This window comes from Cheilinus undulatus, linkage group 15, assembly GCF_018320785.1.
Source record: "Cheilinus undulatus linkage group 15, ASM1832078v1, whole genome shotgun sequence".
NCBI classification, from domain to species: Eukaryota; Metazoa; Chordata; class Actinopteri; order Labriformes; family Labridae; genus Cheilinus; species Cheilinus undulatus.
In genome coordinates, this window is record NC_054879.1 from 32632171 (window position 1) to 32651393 (window position 19223).

The following is a 19223-nucleotide window of genomic DNA, read 5'->3' on the forward strand; positions in this document are numbered from 1 at the left end:
CTTCCATCAAAAGTAAAAAAATAATGGATGTTGAATCTTTTGAAGTATTATTAATGTTGATAAATGCCTGAATATGACTGTTTAGCATTAATGTTGCCTTCACAGATGTGCAAGTTACCCACACCATGGTTACTAACACACCCTACACCATTACAGATGCTGACATTTGCGCTTTGTGTCAATGCCAGTCTGAATTGTCATTCCTTCTGTACCTCTGAACACTTGACAGACATTATTAAGAAAACATCAAAATATGTGTTTTTTTTATTTTAATCCATTTTAGAATTTGGGTCTGTAGAAAATGGATGCTGCTAACATAGAGGAACAGCAATGGACATGGGCCCAAAAAACCCATCATAAATCCCACTTTTATTTCTCTTAGAAACTGTCTTGAGAGCTAATTTGAGAGAAAACTTGAAAGCATATCAGTAAATGAGGCCCATCATTTGGACTGTCCAGACTTCAACCAGCTGGATGTATGTGTAGTGAAATAAAAATAAAATTCCATCAGAAATAGGCCTTTAGAAACCCAGTGGTGGCAGAAGTGCAGCAGATAATATTAAGAGTAGGAGGCTGCAGACAGGCAGACCGTCATGTTTTATTAAGACCTGTTTTGAAGCCAGACCCATGAGTCAGCCCGCTTTAGTTGGGGCTGTAATAAGCCAAGGGGCTGCCACTTCACTGGATCCCCAACCCAGCAAGATTTAACACACCCACTCCTTCAGCACAAAGATTAAAACAAGCCTGTGTTGATAGCACACTTAACCACAAGTAAGCTTTGTTTTCTCGCCATAATTTGACAATAAATCTCTGAATAAGTCTGCCTGTTCTTCCTTGTTTTGTTCTGAGTTGTTTACCATTCCAAATGGCAGAATTCAGACACTCTGATTGTCACCACTTGTTTATTCCATTTCAACAAATGCCAGTGAAGAGATAAGTCAAGTGAAGCAGTCTGTAATCCCACTCGGTTTCTTCTTAATCTTGGTAAACAGGAGAGAGAAAACTGTAGCAGGAGATGCTTGCCAGAACAAGGCCCAGACTGTTGGTGACAATTCCTGTGTGAATGCTTCTACATCCTGCCAGTTCTGTGCACATGTGCTGCACTCCTCTCATGTACCGGCGGAAAGAGCATTTGTCCTTTTTGGCAGTGTGAGTGAACAGACGGAGTGCGAGGAAGCAGTCATTGGTCTGTCAGTCTGCCTCTCGGTCCTGGTGGTGTTACAGTTGCTGCCACTGGAGGTGCTCCAGGTATGATGCATACATCCTCTCCTGCACCTCCTCCAGGTGATCCGTCTCGGTATCGACAGCCGAATGCATAGGGACTCGTTGGTTGCATTGTCTCACCTATTGTGTGAGATTGCTGTTTGTGTCAGCCTGTAGAGAACGAGGCTTTGCTGCACTGTTTAAATTGACAGAGCATAAATTGGATGATAAAGAACACAAGGACCAGACGAGGAACCAGAAGGCGTGGGTGATGAAAGACAAATAGCTGTTTGTTTCTTTATATTTCAACATTTTTGTGTGTATATTTAAAATATAACTCAAATATTACAGTTCTTTCAAATACCAACTTTTATATCTGCTGGAATGATGTATTTGTGTTCCTTTGCTCCAGTGATAGCCAGGGCCAGAGGCATTATGTTGTCTGGTTTGCCCATCTGTCAAGCCGTTCTTAGGAACATATCTCTTCAAACTTTGCACAAATGTCTACTTTTACTCAAAGATAAACTGATAACCTTTTGCAGTTTGTTGGTCTAAAGTCAGGGTCATGGGGAGTTTTGGTCATCCCTTACTTGCGGATGTCTTACATCAAGAATGCTTTAAGGTATGTCCTTAAAATTTCTTTAGATTTTGCATTAATGTCCACTCTTGTTCAATGATGAACTGATACCATTTTGGAGGTCAAACTTCAAAGTCACTGGGCCTCATATCAATCTTTTGCCTTTGATCATGATATCCCAAAAGAAACCCTTTTTTAGAGTTCATTTTGGAAGTTGTAGATCAAGTTCAAAAAACACCCCAGCCTTTCACAACATAGTAGTTTCACCATCTGGCATTTTTATACCTCATGGAGGCATTTAACTCCCAAGAGATGTAGAACAGCAACATTTGATAGATATATCCAAAAATAAGTAACAGATCAATTGCCAACCATCTTTGTAATTTAAAAACAGGTTATCTCTAGAGTTGTTCCAATTCCGATACAGTATCAGATATATATTAAATACTGATTAATATGCTGCTATTGGTGATGGTGAGTACATGTATTAATGCACTGATCCAATTCTGTTTTGTTCAACTTTATATTTTGCTTTGTTTAGCTATGCTGAATGTTAGTGTTATAAACAGGAAATCAATTCTTCCTCACTGCTTGAAAACACTGCATGCACAAGCTACTGCTTTTAGAGCAGTGAAAAAGAAGGGATTGAAGTGATGAACATATAGCATGGCTAAACAGAGCTAAATATATTGATATAGATATATAAAGTTTGGCACAACCAGGGCTCTTCCAAAAGCTGGTCGCCTGGCCAAACTGAGCAATTGGGAGAGAGGGGCCTCTGGAAGAGAGGTGACTTAGAACCCAATGGTCACTCTGAGATTTAGGGATCTTGTGTGAAGATGGGACAAAGTTCCAGAAGGACAACCATCACTAGAGCCCTCAACTGATTTGGGCCTATGTCAGAGTGGCTAGACGAAAACCTCTCAGTGCGAAACTCATGAAAGCCTGCTTGGAGTTTGCAAAAAATTCCTTGTGAAAGACAAGATTCTGTTTTCACTTTGTCATTATGGAGTACTTAGTGTAGATTAATGAGACTAAAAGTGTTTTTTTTTCAACTGTAGCATCAGGCTGCAACATAACAAGATTGAAAAGAAGTGAAGGGGGTCTGAATACTTTCTGAATGCACTGTATATATTGTTATTAGACAATGATAGGCAATAAATTCCAGTAGGCGCTAAAACGAAAGACCCTGTAAAATGAAAATAAATCTGTATTCAGGTTTGTTGTATGACAGGTCACTGTGTTATGAACCCCTCGTTCAAATTTCTTTCAAATTAAACATCTCTAAGATTATAAAACTAAGCCTCAAAATCATGACAAATGAGGAAGCAAAATCTGCTCCATGATGGTGTGGGCGTGTCTTGAATGAGCTGAAGCCACGCCCACTTGGGAGAAATAGGATCCTCTCAAATTTAAAAGCATGCTACAATCTGACTGTAGGAAAGCACTCACGCCATTAGCCTGCCCCTTGACCTTATGTTGACCTTATGATCAGTGTGCAGCTGCCTGACTCTGTGCCAAAGAAGAGACTAGGTCTGTTTTCTGTCACAAATCTCTGTTATGATGCTTTAAATGATCCATAGGCCACTGTGGCTGATGGATTTGGCAAATTTACCTCATAATGAACAAAAACACAGCACATAGCTGACTGTTAACTTTCAGTTAAGGCAGTGACATCAGCTAACAACAGACTGTAGTGAGATCAACTGCTCTGTGATTTTATGTCATAGTGTAAGAGGGGTGGGGTCATTTGCCATTGTGGGGCCAGTGACATCATCAGCCCACATATTTGCCCCACCCAAATTAAACCCATCCAGAAAAGAGATGAAAAACTTTCTAATGGTATGAATCCAGAATTCAGTCACATGTAGATCTGAGTGTTTTCACATGTTTACAGCAACCCTATTCCAACATATCTATCAAATTTTGGATTTCACTTTACAGGGTCTTTAACGAAGTAGTTATTTTCCAACTGAAACACAAATGACAGGGGAAAGATTTGAAGGTTTGGAAGTCTTTTGCCTTTGGTTTTTGGTCCCAGAAGTAATGTTCACTTGCATTTCAGTGGCGATTGGCTGTTTAACGAACAGGATGTTGTGAGACTAGAAAAAGAGGTGAAAAGTAGCATCCATTATGATCCAGATTATCATTCACAGATGTTCTAAATCCATCTTTCTTCTCATTATGAGACCACTTCCAATGCCTTGAGTTCTGGAAGTAACTCTTGATGTTGATGAATTGCTGATATTAATTTCTATTTAATTTGCATTAAAGTTCAATCACACACAGATTTGTTGAAATAGACATGGAGAATGTCCATTTTAACAGATTTCTCATGCCACAAGTAGTAAGGAAACAGCAAATAGTGTCTTAGGGCTGAAATCCTTAACTTCTCCTAACAATAACTGCTTAATGTGCTGAATGTAAAACTTGAAAACTATAGCTGTTCAGGCAGAGATAGGGACAATAAAATTAATAAATTTTCTAATTTCGGTCATCGTACAGACCAAACTAGTTGATTCATTATTAAAATTACTGTTTGATTAATAGCATGGAAAAAAAAGACTATTACTAGCAGCCTTGATGTAAAGTTTTCTTTCCGATCAGATTGAATGGTGCCATCGATTCCTGGCTAAAAGCCAGAGCTACAACTTAACGTGTGGCTCCTGCTTTCAAAAAGTGTGTTTTGTGTGTGCACATGGAGCACCTGGTGTTTCAAAGAGCCAGCCACAGGCATCACAAATAAATAGCATCCATCAAAGAAGTGTGAAAGGTTTTCAGAGACACACAGGCTCACAAGAAACATCAAACAGCGGGGGACGGCCATCTTGTCCCACAATTGATGCTGTAAAAATTGATTTTGACATCTCGAGGCCATAAATGGTGTGGCAGAGCCTGCAGCTGCATGGGGCAAACTCCACCATTTGGCTTTGGGAAGAATATGGAGAGCTCTATCTGTCAAATGGCACTGTAGAGAGGGAATAAGAGGGAAAGATTTAAAGGTTATTCTGTGGTAGAGTTGGCTTCTTCTTCATATGACAGAGGTTGCAACCACACAGTGGGCTCCAGCTAGGGCTCCAGCTTTTTCTTTGTCATGTGAGTCCCAGAAGCTGACAGAGAATATGGGCAGCATCAAGACCTCCAGAAAGCCAATCGTTTCATACACACAGCCATGTTCTTTCTGTTTTCTGTCAGTTTGCTTCAGTCTCTCTCCCTCTCTCTCTCTCAACCACACACACACTGCCACACATGCACACAAGTGCTTTCAGCCAAAACACCCATGGGGGGAGAGCGTCTGGTTGCTGGAAATGTCAAACTGCTTTGTCACGTCCAATCTCAGTCAAGGAGCCCAGTAACCAGTGAGTGTGTAGAGGGAGTATGTGTGCGAGTTCTACGCAAACTCCAAATCCCAAGGCTATCACTCCCGGACATCAGTTGAGCTTCAAAATATGCCAAGAATTCACCTCTGCTACAAAAATGACAAATATGTTTTGATATAGGCTGATATGCTGTGGTTTAAGGGCAGAGATTGTTGAAACACTGAAGTTATGAGAGCCACATACAAAGAATTCAATAGATTTCTTGTTTGTTTGGAAGGACTTTAAAAGATGCAGTAAACTTGGCTTGGCTGTGTTACTAGTACAGCGGTTTTACAGCTGTTTATATGACACTTTAAATAAGGCAATTTTTTCATCCAGTTCTGTCAGCTGAGAAATAAATCCAACGTTGAAGTGATTGTTGAAATCAGCAGGATTAAGGCTAGTAACCTAGCTACAAAAGGTGACGTAAGGTAACATTATGATGTGTTCAAGGTTTGGTCAGTTAAATGACTACAGTGTTTCTCACCACTTGTGTGGTAGTAGTCAGCATAGGGCTCATTCTGTCCACCTCATTTTGTAGGTTTAGTTCTTGTGTGTTTGTGCTCTATGATAGTTTATATCAGCAATATGTTGTATGAAGATGCCTCTTAAAATGTTTTCACATCACACAGTCATATGCATATTTTTTTAGGCATGTAGGGTGTTAAGGATTCTTCACGGGGCCAAATGTGCCACAACCTGGTGCTTGAGAGGGGGGATGGGCGGCCAGAGTGTTGCTCAGCAACCAAGGTCAAACTCAATGGCATTTCTTTTGCCTGGGCCTTTTCATACCAGATTATTTGATCATTACTTTATTTCAAAAAAGGCAGCAATAAAGAATAATTAAATTTCTATTGAATGCTCATGATTTTATGCGTTACATTGCATAACTTAATGATTGTGATTGTGATAACCATGAAACCAATATTACTTTTCAGACTGTAGTTGTGCCATCAGATCAGTAACTCTTGCATCTCTACAGACCAGCATCTTGCAACAAATCCACAGCTAGTGCAATTCACAAGCCTCTGACCAATCATGAGCTCTCCTGCAACACAGCACAAAAACAGACAGACGCACACAGAGAAAAACAGCACTAATCCCCAGAAGAAGACTAATACCAATACTGACGATAGTACTACACACATTTACATTACAATAAATCATGACTCACAGTCATAATGGTAGTTACTATTCAGTTCAGTTTAATAAGCTTTATTGGCATGTATGCTAGAAAACAACACTGCCAAATGATCATTCATAAAAATTCAGTGCTAATAGTCAAGTTACACACAGATCTTAATCAAACAAAAGACAAACAAATGAAATCATTTAGTATTCTATTGTATGTATTTAATATAATATAGTTACATACATACTAAAGCATGGCTTTTTTCTTTATTTTTAATACATAAAAACCTGTTTCAGTATTGTTTAAAAGTTGGGAATCAATCATGTTTTAGCTTATTGATTCTGCTATTGAATCTTATGGGTTCTGTGCCGTAACATTTTCTCTTGTGCTTCAAATTACACAAAAATGTGGTGCCTGCTCAAACTGTTGGCTTGAAGAAATAAGACTCTGGCTGTGGTGGGAGTAGCATGCAAGCCCATTAGTAAAAACTAGCGTTCCAACTTTAAAATCCCTGCTAGTATTGTCAGAATACGAGTTAATAAGTGGACCTAACCAGCAGATGGACGGTCATGATGCGTTTAAGGCCAGCACAGTAAAAAATATTGCTAGGTGAATTGAAATAAAATGGACATGAAAATTTTGATTTTGACAAAAAACTCTGAATTCTTGTTATTTCAGCAATATAAAATAGAACTAATGGGGTGAAGACCTTTTTTAAACTTTTTAACTCAAGCTGTACTCAGCTTATACCACCATCATTTTGTCTTTTAATCAAATTGTAAAAGGATTGAAAGTGGTATCATTAAGAACGTGGATCGCGAAGGTGTATCAGTAAGGGTACCATCATCAATAAAGACAAAGGAAGCACTTTATTATAGTAGGCACTATTGAAATAAAGTTACTGAGTAATTTTATAGTAATAAGTATAATTAGTAATTTCTCAAGAATAAGGTGGTAAGGTCATTTTACTAAGTAATAACTCTGAAATGTGGTCATATTAAATATTGCTAGTAAAAATGTGTTAATTATCAAGTAATTTCTTGTAATTTGTGACAGCTCTCCGGTTATTAGATGGTATTTTACCAAGTAATTTCTTAGAAATAATGAAGATTATTTTCTATTTAAGTTGGTTGAGAATTACCAGATAATTTCTTTATTTTGGGCGACTATATTGAAGTGAGTCCGTCTTTTATATTTTAAATTAATTTTTAGGGTTAGGATTAGGATTAGAGTGTTAGGGTTAGAGTTAGGATAGGGCAGGGATTTTCAAATGTTTTTTGCGCAAGGCACACCTGTGATCATGCCAAAATCTAAAGGCACACATCTTCATATCCATGCAAAATTGCCTATTAAAATTTTCTTACAGTATTTTTAGTTGATAAAGCAATCTACTATAGCAAATCCCAAATGTTTTTGCTTGTTACAAGTCATTTTTACACAAAATTTTTACAAAACCGTGCAGCTAGAAAATACCAGAAATACTACAGAAAATGTACGTTTTCTCAGCGGTTGTCCAATTCTTTGATACTTGTATCTAGTCATTGTAATCATGCATGCTAGTACAAATTCCCAAGGCACACTTTAACTTGCCTCACGGTGCCCCTCCATGCCATTTGAGAACCACTGGAATAGGGTTAGGATTAGGGTAATATACCAACTATTTACTGGATAATTACCAGAATATTATAAGGATATACTTGATAATTGATACATTATTACAAGGTAAAAAGTTAATTGATATTACCATATTATTGAGTTATTAGTTGGTAAAATGCCAACTTATTGCAGGTGTTCACCACCTTATTTTTGAGAAAATTACTTGATTATTAAACTTAATACTGTGAAATTACTAGGAATTAAGGTCAACTAAAATATAGTGCTCTAATGTAATTACAACATAGAAAAATATGCAATAGTATACCTCACTGTTATATAATCTAATGCTGTTTTTTAGGGAATTGTGCAGTCATCAAGATGTAGTGGCATTAGAGACCCCTACAAAGCTGTTTTTCATTTAAAGTGTGAGTGGTTGCAGGGACCCCCCTAACCCACTTGTGACAATTTGCTGCTCCATAACAATCACTCTGCTTGCCCTGTCCTTGCTCCTGACATATTATAGTCACTATTTCATCAACCGTAAGTGATCCTTGTCAGGCTGACGCTGATTTAGGTTAATTAATGTGTTTGTCTGAAAAGGACTTTGCCACTAAATCTCTAGTGTCTCCACTTTTCAAGCAGATGATCTGTTTCTACATTTATTTTCACTTCTGTTGAAGTACTTTACAAGAAGAAACAGAAAATCCAAGCTCAGTGGTATAACTTTATCCATAAATCTCTTGTTCTCCAAACACATTTGCAGACTTTGTAGACTTTAAAGGCTTTGTACTGTAAGTGTATGTGTGAGTAGGAGGTTGGATGGCGCTGGTCCCATTCTCCTGGGGAGAATTTGATCCTTCAGCAATGCTGCAAACACTCTTCATCCGTCTTAAAGTCTTCCTCTCAATTTTCAGTTTTGCAGTTCTTCCTGTTGCCACTCTCACATGCAAGTCTTTTTTTAGGGTGAGTGGTTCTACCCACTCACAAGCTGTTCTCTGTGCCACATACATGCAGGCAGTTCAGGGCTGTGATCACATCTGTCATATTGTCTCAAAATGAACAATCTTTGTAGAAACGAGGAGGGGGTAATAAGTCTTATTTTGTTGGCTGCAGGTTGGATACTGGTATTGGATATTGGTCCTATTATGTGATGTTTTCAGCGTTTCATGCTACTAGTAATAACACACATTTATTGCCCCTTTCTCTTCTATTTCAATAGTCTGAATACACGCTGATTCTCTCTTTAGGAGGATGATTTTCCGGCAGCCAATAGAAGGTTCCAGATTTCTCTGAATTTACTGCTGCTGGTCCACTCCTCCTATTTCTACCTTTTTATATACAGTACAGTGTTTAGATGGCACCTTCTGAAAGAAAGAACCCACGCCTGTGTTAGTTGAAAATGTTCCTACATATGTGGATTCTTTCTATGAGCATTTTACCATCAAACATCTGTCTTCTGGACTATGTATTCTAAAATTTGACTTCAGATTTCTTCTGTAAATGAAGAGACATGCATACAAATGTGTGTTTAATTTGGAAAAATTGAACTCTTTGATTTACTCTACCTCAGAGCTACCTAATACCTGTCTGGATTGTCTGCCTGTCTGAGTTGGCGCCTTCAGTCAGACTCCAAATGATTCATCCCAGACTATTCAGTGATCATTTATCTGGATTTCTCTCCTTTAAATCCAAGCCAAAATTTACACAAATTCAATCATAAATAAACACAGGATAAAAAGACGGTCACTGATGATTAAAATTGTACATGTGTCTGTTTCCACAGCAATTGATGCGGTCATCTGTGTTCCACATGTTCATCCTGAGCATGGTCGCTGTGGACGTCATCGTCGCTGCAAGCAACTACTATAAAGGCGAGAACTACCGCAGGCACTATGATGAGTTTTACCTGGCAGAGGTGAGGATTTTTACTGTTTGTGAATTTTTAATACTTCTGTTTTTTCTCATAATACCACATCTGTCAAATCTCCCCTCAATTTTTTCAATATATGAAAGAAACATTTGGACAAGGCTTTATGTGTACTTTAATTTTAAACAGCTGTCAATCATGTTAAATGTTGCATGGTCTCTTTGGGTATGGCGGTAATACTGATATCATGTTCTATTATTACAAGGGATTTAATCCTTACAAAGGCGCTTCCCAAACTGTGGGCCATGGTGCCCTGGTGGGCCCTAAAGATACTGCAGTTGCGCTTCCTCCTACCTTCCCTTAACCCTGTGACGTTTTTCATCGGGGTTAAGGAAAAGTGAATAAGAAAGGGCTCAGGGAGTCATTTTTTGGACTTTTCGAACAGACCCTTGATTAGTGTGAACACAAATCAGCTTGAAGAGGTTGTCTTGAATAGGGATGCATCAACACCACTTTTTCTGGCCAACTACAAGTACCCAGTGGCAAGAATCTGGCAATAGGATATCACGACGTATCGTGATTCAGGGGTTCCATTACCAATATGTTGCGATATTATGTGTAAGGCCATACAGTGCTGTATTTTTACATAAATTACATCACAAAACTACTGCACCAAAAGAGTAAATAATTGTTTGATACAGTTTGATACAGTATCATGCCATGAAATATCAGGATACTTTAGTGTATGGATATTTCCCTAACATCCCTAGTACCCAGTGTTACTGAGTTCATATATAGGTACTTAGTTATACCATGACAGTTCTTAAAACCACTATAAAGTTTGTTTTATTTCCACTTGATGTTTCACACACCCCTTTTGCGACAATTTAGCAGAGCATAGTTTGCAGTCTGCTTATTTTGTCATCCTCAATCGTGTTAAAAAATCGCCAGAACCACTGATGAGAAGCTAATTTTATGTTGTAAAAGGAAATTGAGTACAGAATTGTCAAGGTCTGATGAGTAAAATTACAAGTACTTACGCTTGGTATTAGCCCTGATGCCTTTACTTGTACCAGTGCATCCCCAGTCTTGGGTGTGATTCATACCTGATAAGTCCCATACTTGAGCACGCGTGATTTACATCCTCCATGGACAGTGCTCAAATACGAGGTACATATCAGCCAGAAGGGTTGTAAAGGCAATTCTAATTGTATCCTGTCTCTTAAAAAAAAAAAAAAAAAAAAAGGGTTATATCTGTACAGCACAGGCTCATTTTATTCTCTGCATGGTTGATGTGGAGGCAGGAAAAATGTTGTCTTTGGGGTCTCTAACATAATAAAGGCATCTGTAGGAGCAGGATGCAGGGAACACAAACTAATGCCACCCAGTAGATAACATGAGTGGTTGTCACGGTTGGTTCTGCTCCTTTCCTCTTTTTGGCTGATTTGCATACCCCAATCTACTGTATCCCTATGTACATACAGAAGACTGCTTATGCATGGAATGTTTTTTCTAAAGTGAAAGCAGATCAGCAGCAGAGAGGGGAGGGGGGTAGTCTTGCTCAGGCAAGGGGCCGAACAATTGTATCTAATGTGAAAATTTTATTAAGGTAATTTATTAAGGTTACATTTCCCTTAAACTGTACTGTGTGAGTGATCCATATTGGTTTGATGTAATCAGTATTCAGGTGATAAAGCACCAACCAAGACAGATCGCATCCACTTCATACCTCTCTTACTTGGTCTCTCTCCTTCTCTCTTAAACACAGCTGAATGGAGGAGATAAGAAAGTGAAAAAACATAGAGAATTACCTTCTCTCTCTCCCATTCTCTCTATGTCCATGTGATACAGACATCGATCTGCAGATTTGTTCCAACCTGTGTGAAGGATGTGAGGGGGAAATAGGAAATGGAGTCACTGGGTTTTAGAGTTAGCTTATTGGCAAGGTGCCAGATTTACTTCATCCTTCCTGCTGTGTTTCCCTTGCTGAGGACCGAGGTGGCTGCCGTGTTCTGATCCTTTCCTTAGAGGGGATCTCGGCAGTCACGTTAAGTTTGGAGTCTAGTAGAAGACAGATTCAAAAGTAGAACAGTGAAAATCAATGCAACGGGAGAGGATGTATGCTATATTGAGCACCAAACTGCAACACGTTTTTAGCTTATGTGAAAATTTGTGTTGTCGACCCAGCGTGATGATTTTGATTAATAAATCACAGAAAAAAGAATGCAAAATGATGAATAATACCCTGATATTGTGTTTGATTGATTAACAGCACTTGTAAAAGTCCAATTGAGTGGCTGGTATGTCTTGCTTAGTATCTAAATATCCAAGTAGATGATAAAAGAAGCAGGGATTGCATGTATTCAAGTGAAGTTAAAGCTTCTTGGAGGAGTTTTAAGCTAATTATAAAATAGACTCAACTCAGGACCACTTTATCAAGAAAAAAAACATGATTTGCAGTTAAAAATATTTTTCTTTTTTAGCAGTTATTAATTAGCACTTATTGCTGTTGTTTATATTTGGTGGTGTGGCTGTCCTGGGATCTCCCTGCCCTTCCATAAACCCAGGTGCATAAAATCAAGCAGGAACAGCACACGTTCCTGCCTTGCCTGTGCTTACAACGAAAGCCTGAGGCAGGGAGAGAAGCAGCAGAAAACAAAACAAAGCAGAGCAGGCAGCAGGGTCAACAGAATTACACGGATTAAGTCACAAGCAGAATAAAGGAGGAGCTGGGATGGAGGAGGGTCACAAATTGCGGCTTGCAGAGGGAGCAGTAAAACATGACAGGGCTGGAGCAGTTCAAATATGGCAATATGAGTGTGATTAGCTAATAGTGTGTCTAGAATGGATCAGCTGGTCGTCAGCTAATTAGGATTTGTGTGAGATCAGCTGTTCTCATTTATATGGCAGCCCTTGACTCTTTGGCCTGTTTGAACTAATGCTGTGTAAAAATGAATTTCAGTGTCTCTAATAAACAGAATGACATTGATGAAGTCAGAAGCATAATACTGGAGGAGCTTGATTGGAGGAGGGTTGTAAAGAGCACCTTGCAGAGTGGGCATCCAAGCTTAGCCAGGCTGGAGCAGTCTAGATATGGCAGTAAGAGTGTGATTAGCCAATAACAGACTTAGAATGGATCAGCTGGTTGTTAGATGATGAGGGCTTGTGTAAGATTAGCTGATCTTATTCATATGGCAGTGCTTGATGCCATAGCCTGCCTGAACTAATGCTGGATGCTTCATAATGAATTTCAGTGTCTGTAATTAAGCTGCAGAGCAAACAAGATCATCCACATAAAATTTAGTTGTTGTAAATTCTAATACGTGAAATAACTGTCAAGGGATTTCCATTAAACAAAGTGACAGTATGCTGCAAAAAGAGCCCTTTTGACATTTTTAATGGGTACCATTCTTGACATAGATACCTTTAACAAGAGACTTTTTTTTTTATATATGTATGTTTTCTTGTTAAAATGAACACAACACATGAATGGGGCAAAATTAGCAATGTCATGAGAGGTATCACTTTCCACAGTGGGTGACAACCCAAATCATCACAAACCAAAAGTTCCTCTGTGGAGCTTTTAAAGTACCCCAGAACTGTAACTACAGGGAAATACTGAATCGCTGCAGTACAACAAAATGTATGGTAGCAGAAATGAATTGCCAATATTTATTTCTATCCTCTCTTCATCCCAGGTGGCCTTCACTGTCCTTTTCGATCTGGAAGCTCTTCTGAAGATCTGGTGTCTGGGCTTCACCGGCTACATCAGCTCCTCTCTGCACAAGTTTGAGTCTCTGCTGGTTGTTGGCACCACGTTACACATCTACCCGGACCTCTACCACTCTCAGTTCACCTACTTTCAGGTAGAGACTTGCATATTTTCACTGTTCACACTAATGCATCTGTAAAGATACCAAAACACATCTATATCTTAATAACAGACTGAATCATCCATACTGTGAATTAAAATGCAGAGAGAAACAGAAGCTGTGAATCATTTTATGGCAATTTTCCCATGGGAGAATGCATAACTCAGTATAAATCTATTCTGTCACTCTTCCATAAGCCCCCTGCTGATTATACACTTGTTTTTGACCTCTCAGTTCTGAGAGAAGGAATATAAAGGTGGTGTATTGTAATGAAGCATTATCATCTTTAAACAGAGCCTATTATTAATGTACCCCAAAAGCTAACCCTGTGACCTTGCTGTAGGTCATGTAATGTAGCCGGTGAAAAGCTCTGTGGAGGATCTGATGGGAAAAGGCTTCTTGATCGGTCAGTAATGAGCCTTGACCACACAAGCTGCACTGATGCATCCCTGCTCTCCTAACAGCTGCCATCCATGCAAGTGCTCTGCTAACACTCAAGCCAGCTCTTATAAAGATGAAAATTAAGCTGTATTCCCCATTTCTACATTTTCTACATTTAACAGCTGCAAATTTTCCAAAACACAATTTGCTTTTTATTTGCGTTTTCCTCCCTTCCAGGCAGTCATTTCAGTACATGATGAAAATTACCTTGAAATAAATTGAATATTGCTTCAGCAAGGTTATCCATTCCATTAAATACCCTTGTTCTATTTTGTTTTTCAGTCAGAGTACTTTCTTTCTACATAGTAATACTATTGGGAAAAGTACAATGTCTATTTTACTCAGATATACCTAGTTCTTTTCCTAAGTTCTGTTGAGATTTGAGGATAGAATTAGAAGGTGATTCTGGTGCCAAAATTGTGATTGTGAAGGAAATTGTTGACATTTTTTTTTTCACAAATCACATTTCAGGTCTAGTTTATGTTCTCTGTCACATCTGAAAGCAATTTATTTCTTCTTAAAGTGCATGTAAAGAGTTTATAGCTGGGTTTGAGACACTTAAATAAATTCTGGTGAGTCTATATGACCTACAAACCCAAGCAAAGCCATTAACAGAAATATTGATTATTTTAAATATATGTAAAATTGTACACTATATTGCCAAAAGTGTTCACTCACCTGCCTTGACTCACATATGAACTGAAGTGACATCCCATTCTTAATCCATGGGGTTTAATATGATGTCGGCCCACCCTTTGCAGCTATAACAGCTTTAACTCTTCTGGGAAGGCTTTCCACAAGGTTTAGGTGTTTGTTTATCAGAATTTTTGACCATTCTTCCAGAAGCGCATTTGTGAGGTCACACACTGATGTTGGACAAGAAGGCCTGGCTCTCAGTCTCCGCTCTAATTCATTCAATTCCAAAGTGTTATATCGGGTTGAGGTCAGGACTCTGTGCAGGTCAGTCACGTTCATCTACACCAAACTCTCTCATCCATGTCTTTATGGACCTTGCTTTGTGCACTGGTGCACAGTCATGTTGGAACAGGAAGGGGCCATTCCCTAACTGTTCCCACAAAGTTGGGAGCATGGAAGTGTCCAAAATCTCTTGGTATGCGGAAGCATTCAGAGTTCTTTTCATTGGAACTAAGGGGCCAAGCCCACCTCCTGAACAACAACTCCACACCATAATCCCCCCTCCACCAAACTTTACACTTGACACAATGCAGTCAGACAAGTACCATTCTCCTGGCAACTGCCAAACCCAGACTCATCCATCAGATTGCCAGATGGAGAAGCGCGATTCGTCACTCCAGAGAACACTTCTCCACTGCCCCAGAGTCCAGTGGCAGCGTGCTTTACACCACTGCATCTGACGCTTTGCATGTACGGCTTGGATGCAGCTGCTTGGCCATGGAAAACCATTCCATGAAGCTCTCTACACACTGTTCTTGAGCTAATCTGAATGCCACATGAAGTTTGGAGGTCTGTAGCGATTGACTCTGCAGCAAGTTGGCGACCTCTGCGCACTATGCACCTCAGCATCCGCTGACCCCACTCTGTCACTTTACGTGGCCTACCACTTTGTGGCTGAGTTGCTGTTGTTCCCAATTGCTTCCACTTTGTTACAATACCACTGACAGTTGACTGTAGAATATTTAGGAGCGAGGAAATTTCACGACTGGAATTTTTTTGTACAGGTGGCATCCTATCACAATAACAGGCTGGAATTCACTGAGCTCCTTAGAGCGACCCATTCTTTCACAAATGTAGAAACAGTCTGCATGTCTAGGTGCTTGATTTTATACACCTGTGGCCATGGAAGTGATTGGAACACTTGATTTCAATTATTTGGATGGGTGAGTGAATACTTTTGGCAATATAGTGTCTATATAATGCCAGAAACCTCTGCTACAGGGTAGGTGTCAACAAAAGAGTAAAACAGTTTCTAAAACAGACCTTTTTCATTTTCTCCATCAGAGGTTTGCAGAGATACTTTCACTGTTAAAGTCAGCAGTATGAGATTTTGGTCAGAACAACTACTTACATGTACACATGACATGGTTGGCCAAGAGATAAAACTTGATATTCTTTCCACAGGCTTGGACCTTTTTTGTAAGGTTGCAAGATATTGGATTTTTTATTTCCAAAATCTGACATGCACACGTATCTAAATGTATTTATTCAATAACTGTACCAATATCGATGTTTATATACAGTGCTTAAGAAATTTATTAGACCACCACCCAAAGTAAGGTTTATGCCTCAGCTACCCTAAATTAACAGCATTGGTAATTACCAAAATCATTTTTTATGTTTCTGCAATGGTTAATACACCAATATGAAGAAGCTCCTTAACCCAAATGATATTTTTAATGCTATAATAGAATTATTATTGTTATCCATGAATTTTCTGATTTTCTGATTTACAAAAAATCTTAAAAATAGTAAAGCACGTTATTATTTCTTGATATGTCAAATTATAGTTATTTACTTGCATTCTTGAACAGAAAAATTAGTTTTAGTGGTTGAATGTTATGCTTGATTAATTTCTGACTTCTCAGAGAAGCCCAGTGAGCTGGCTCAAATTTGGGTATAAAAAGGTGAATTCAGTTTGAAATTCCTCATTCCTGTTTAAAATGGTAAAACGTGGAGAGCTCACTAAAAATGAAAGAGTCCGCATTAAAGCACTCCATGATGCTGGATGGTCTCTGAGAGAAATATGACAGGTGGTCTAATGAATTTGTTAAGCACTGTATATCTCTTTGGTAAAGAACACAAAGTCTCACCAGTGTAGAACTCTAATTGTAACAGTCTATTTGTTTTATATAACAAGGCAGACAGCATTTGATTCTGCAATTTATGAAAAATTCCTTTCAAATATAGATATTCAGTAATGAAAAGCTGAAAGTAATTACTTTAGATTGCATTTGCATTACATACAAAATATGTTTAGACATAAACAGTAAAACCCACAATGCCAAACAGTAGAAGGTTAATTTAAGAAAAAGAGTTTTGCCAAATTAAAAAATCCCAAATAGCTATTTCAGCTCTATTTTTCTGAGTTTATTAGGCTTCTGTATAACCAAATTGAGAGCTGTGTTTGCATCCTAAGCACAAAGTTGAGTACGTTCCTGGTGGGGGTTTGCTTAGGGACTTCAGAGTTTCATCTCTGCTTTTTGCAGATGACGTGCTTCTGTTGGCTCACCCAGCTGGGGATCTCCAGCAGGCACTACAGCAGTTTGTAGCTGAGTGTGAAGTGGTCAGGATGAGGGGCAGTGCCTTCAAGTCTGAGGCCATGATTCTCTGCTGGAAAATGGTGGATTGCTCCCTCTGGATTGGGAGTGAGTCTTTTGCCCCAAGTGAAGGAGTTTAAGTATCGGGGGTCTTGTTCATGAGTGAGAGTAGAATGGGCTAGGAGACAGATTGGCAGACTGATGGCAGATTGTTGTAGCATCAACAGTTCTGCAGACTTTGACTTTGTGGTGAAGAGGGAGCTGGCTGTAAGGCAAAGTTCTCAGTTTACTAGGTGATCTTTGTTCCAGTCCTCACCTGTGGTCTTGAGTTCTTTGTAATGACTGAAAGAATGAAATAACAAGTTCAAGCAGTTGAAATGAGATTCTTCAGGAGCCTTAAGGATAAGGTGGAGAACTTGGACATCTGGAGGGAGCTTGAAGTCGACCCACTCGAGGACTCGATGAAGGGATTATATATCTCATCTTGCCTGGGAATGCCTCAGAAAAGCCAAAAATTGTCACAAGGAAAATTGTCACCTTTGCTTAGCCTATGACCCAGCCTGGATAAGCAGAAGAAAGAGGATTGAATTTATTTCTGCAGGCATATTCTGAGGTCACAGTGTACTTGTACCATATTGTAACTTGACCCACCACTAGTTTAACTGTCTAGCTTTGCTTCCTTCATGAAGGGGTATAACCACCAGGCAGTAGTTCTAGTTTTTTCTTTAGCAGTTGGTAGTTGTGTGGCTTTCTCACTTTCATTTCACTCACTCTACTGATAATTTCTAAATAAGTCTGAACAGCTGACATTTAGTAACAGGTGATTAGCCTTAAAGCTCTATGTGTGAAACACAAGTGTGAAAACTGGAGGACAGTAACAACAGGTCTTCACTGTCAGCGGTTGTTTGTTTTTTTGGTTTTATTCCGTCTAATCAAGGACTGTCACAGTACTAAAGGTTAACCTTGCTGTTTGTCTTACAGTATGAAACAAATGCCACGTTATTTGTCGCTTTAGAGCTTCACCTACAGCTTTGAACACTTGGTAGAATGATTTTTCAGCAGCAACAGCCAATGAAACACAGGACACTGTGTCATTTTTGGACAGATCTGGTAGTAGTGCTTTGATCCATTTCTGGTTATTGTTACTTAGCCAGTAGTGGTTGGAAATGCTGGCCGGGATATGTGTGGTGCATTATGCCATTCAATTTTATGTTAAGCATTGCTTTGTCTTGCAAGAAGCTGGAGCCAGGAGCACACACAAGCAGCACAGCTGGAAAGTCATTCTCAAGATTAATTATTGCTCTTCTCATGTCTGCAATTTAGGGGAGGTGATATGGGTTTCTCTGGAGACAGTTGGGCTTATTTCTTTTGTTTAATTTGATATTATGCACATAATAAGTAGCTTGAGTGAAACCACATAATTATGACTTTAAAACTAAAGGGTTCAGTATCAGATTAGTACATTGTATTGACTTAGATTTATGTTTTAAATCTTCATATCATGTTTTAGGAAATTGTTTTGATGGCATTGTTGTTAAATGTTCTGGACCATGCTAATTTGACTCTGCTGCCCACAGTAAGTGGTAACACATCAGTAGTTAACATTGGTGCATGTCATATTCTGTAACAGTGGTCTGATGCCTGTCTACTAGGGATGTAACGATATTAAAAGGGGTACGATATTTACCTTGGTGACGAACCCAGGGTACAGTATTTTGTGGTATAAAAAAAGAAAAAAGTGAGATCTGCATTTATTAAGCAACAATTGCACTTAAATTATAGCACTATGTGCAAAAAAAGTGTCGTAGGTGTCTGTAGTCTTAAAAGTGATTGAATATTTTGAAAGCTCTATTAGAAAATAGAGAAAAAAGGAAATAGGATGACGCATGGGATATGAGAGACCTAAAAGTTCTTTTTATAAAATAAAAACTGCACCAGCT

At 38.8% G+C, this 19223-nt stretch overlaps 1 protein-coding gene across 2 annotated transcripts in view; it reads left to right on the top strand.

Moving 5' to 3' along the window:
* The window catches only part of nalcn (sodium leak channel, non-selective), a 151046-nt gene that overhangs the window by 57542 nt on the left and 74281 nt on the right, over nucleotides 1-19223 (top strand). For both annotated transcript variants that reach the window (XM_041807727.1, XM_041807728.1), the window contains exons 13-14: nucleotides 9651-9782; nucleotides 13433-13600. In XM_041807727.1, coding sequence (XP_041663661.1) covers nucleotides 9651-9782; nucleotides 13433-13600 — 300 coding nt within the window. The remainder of the gene's footprint in view (nucleotides 1-9650; nucleotides 9783-13432; nucleotides 13601-19223) is intronic.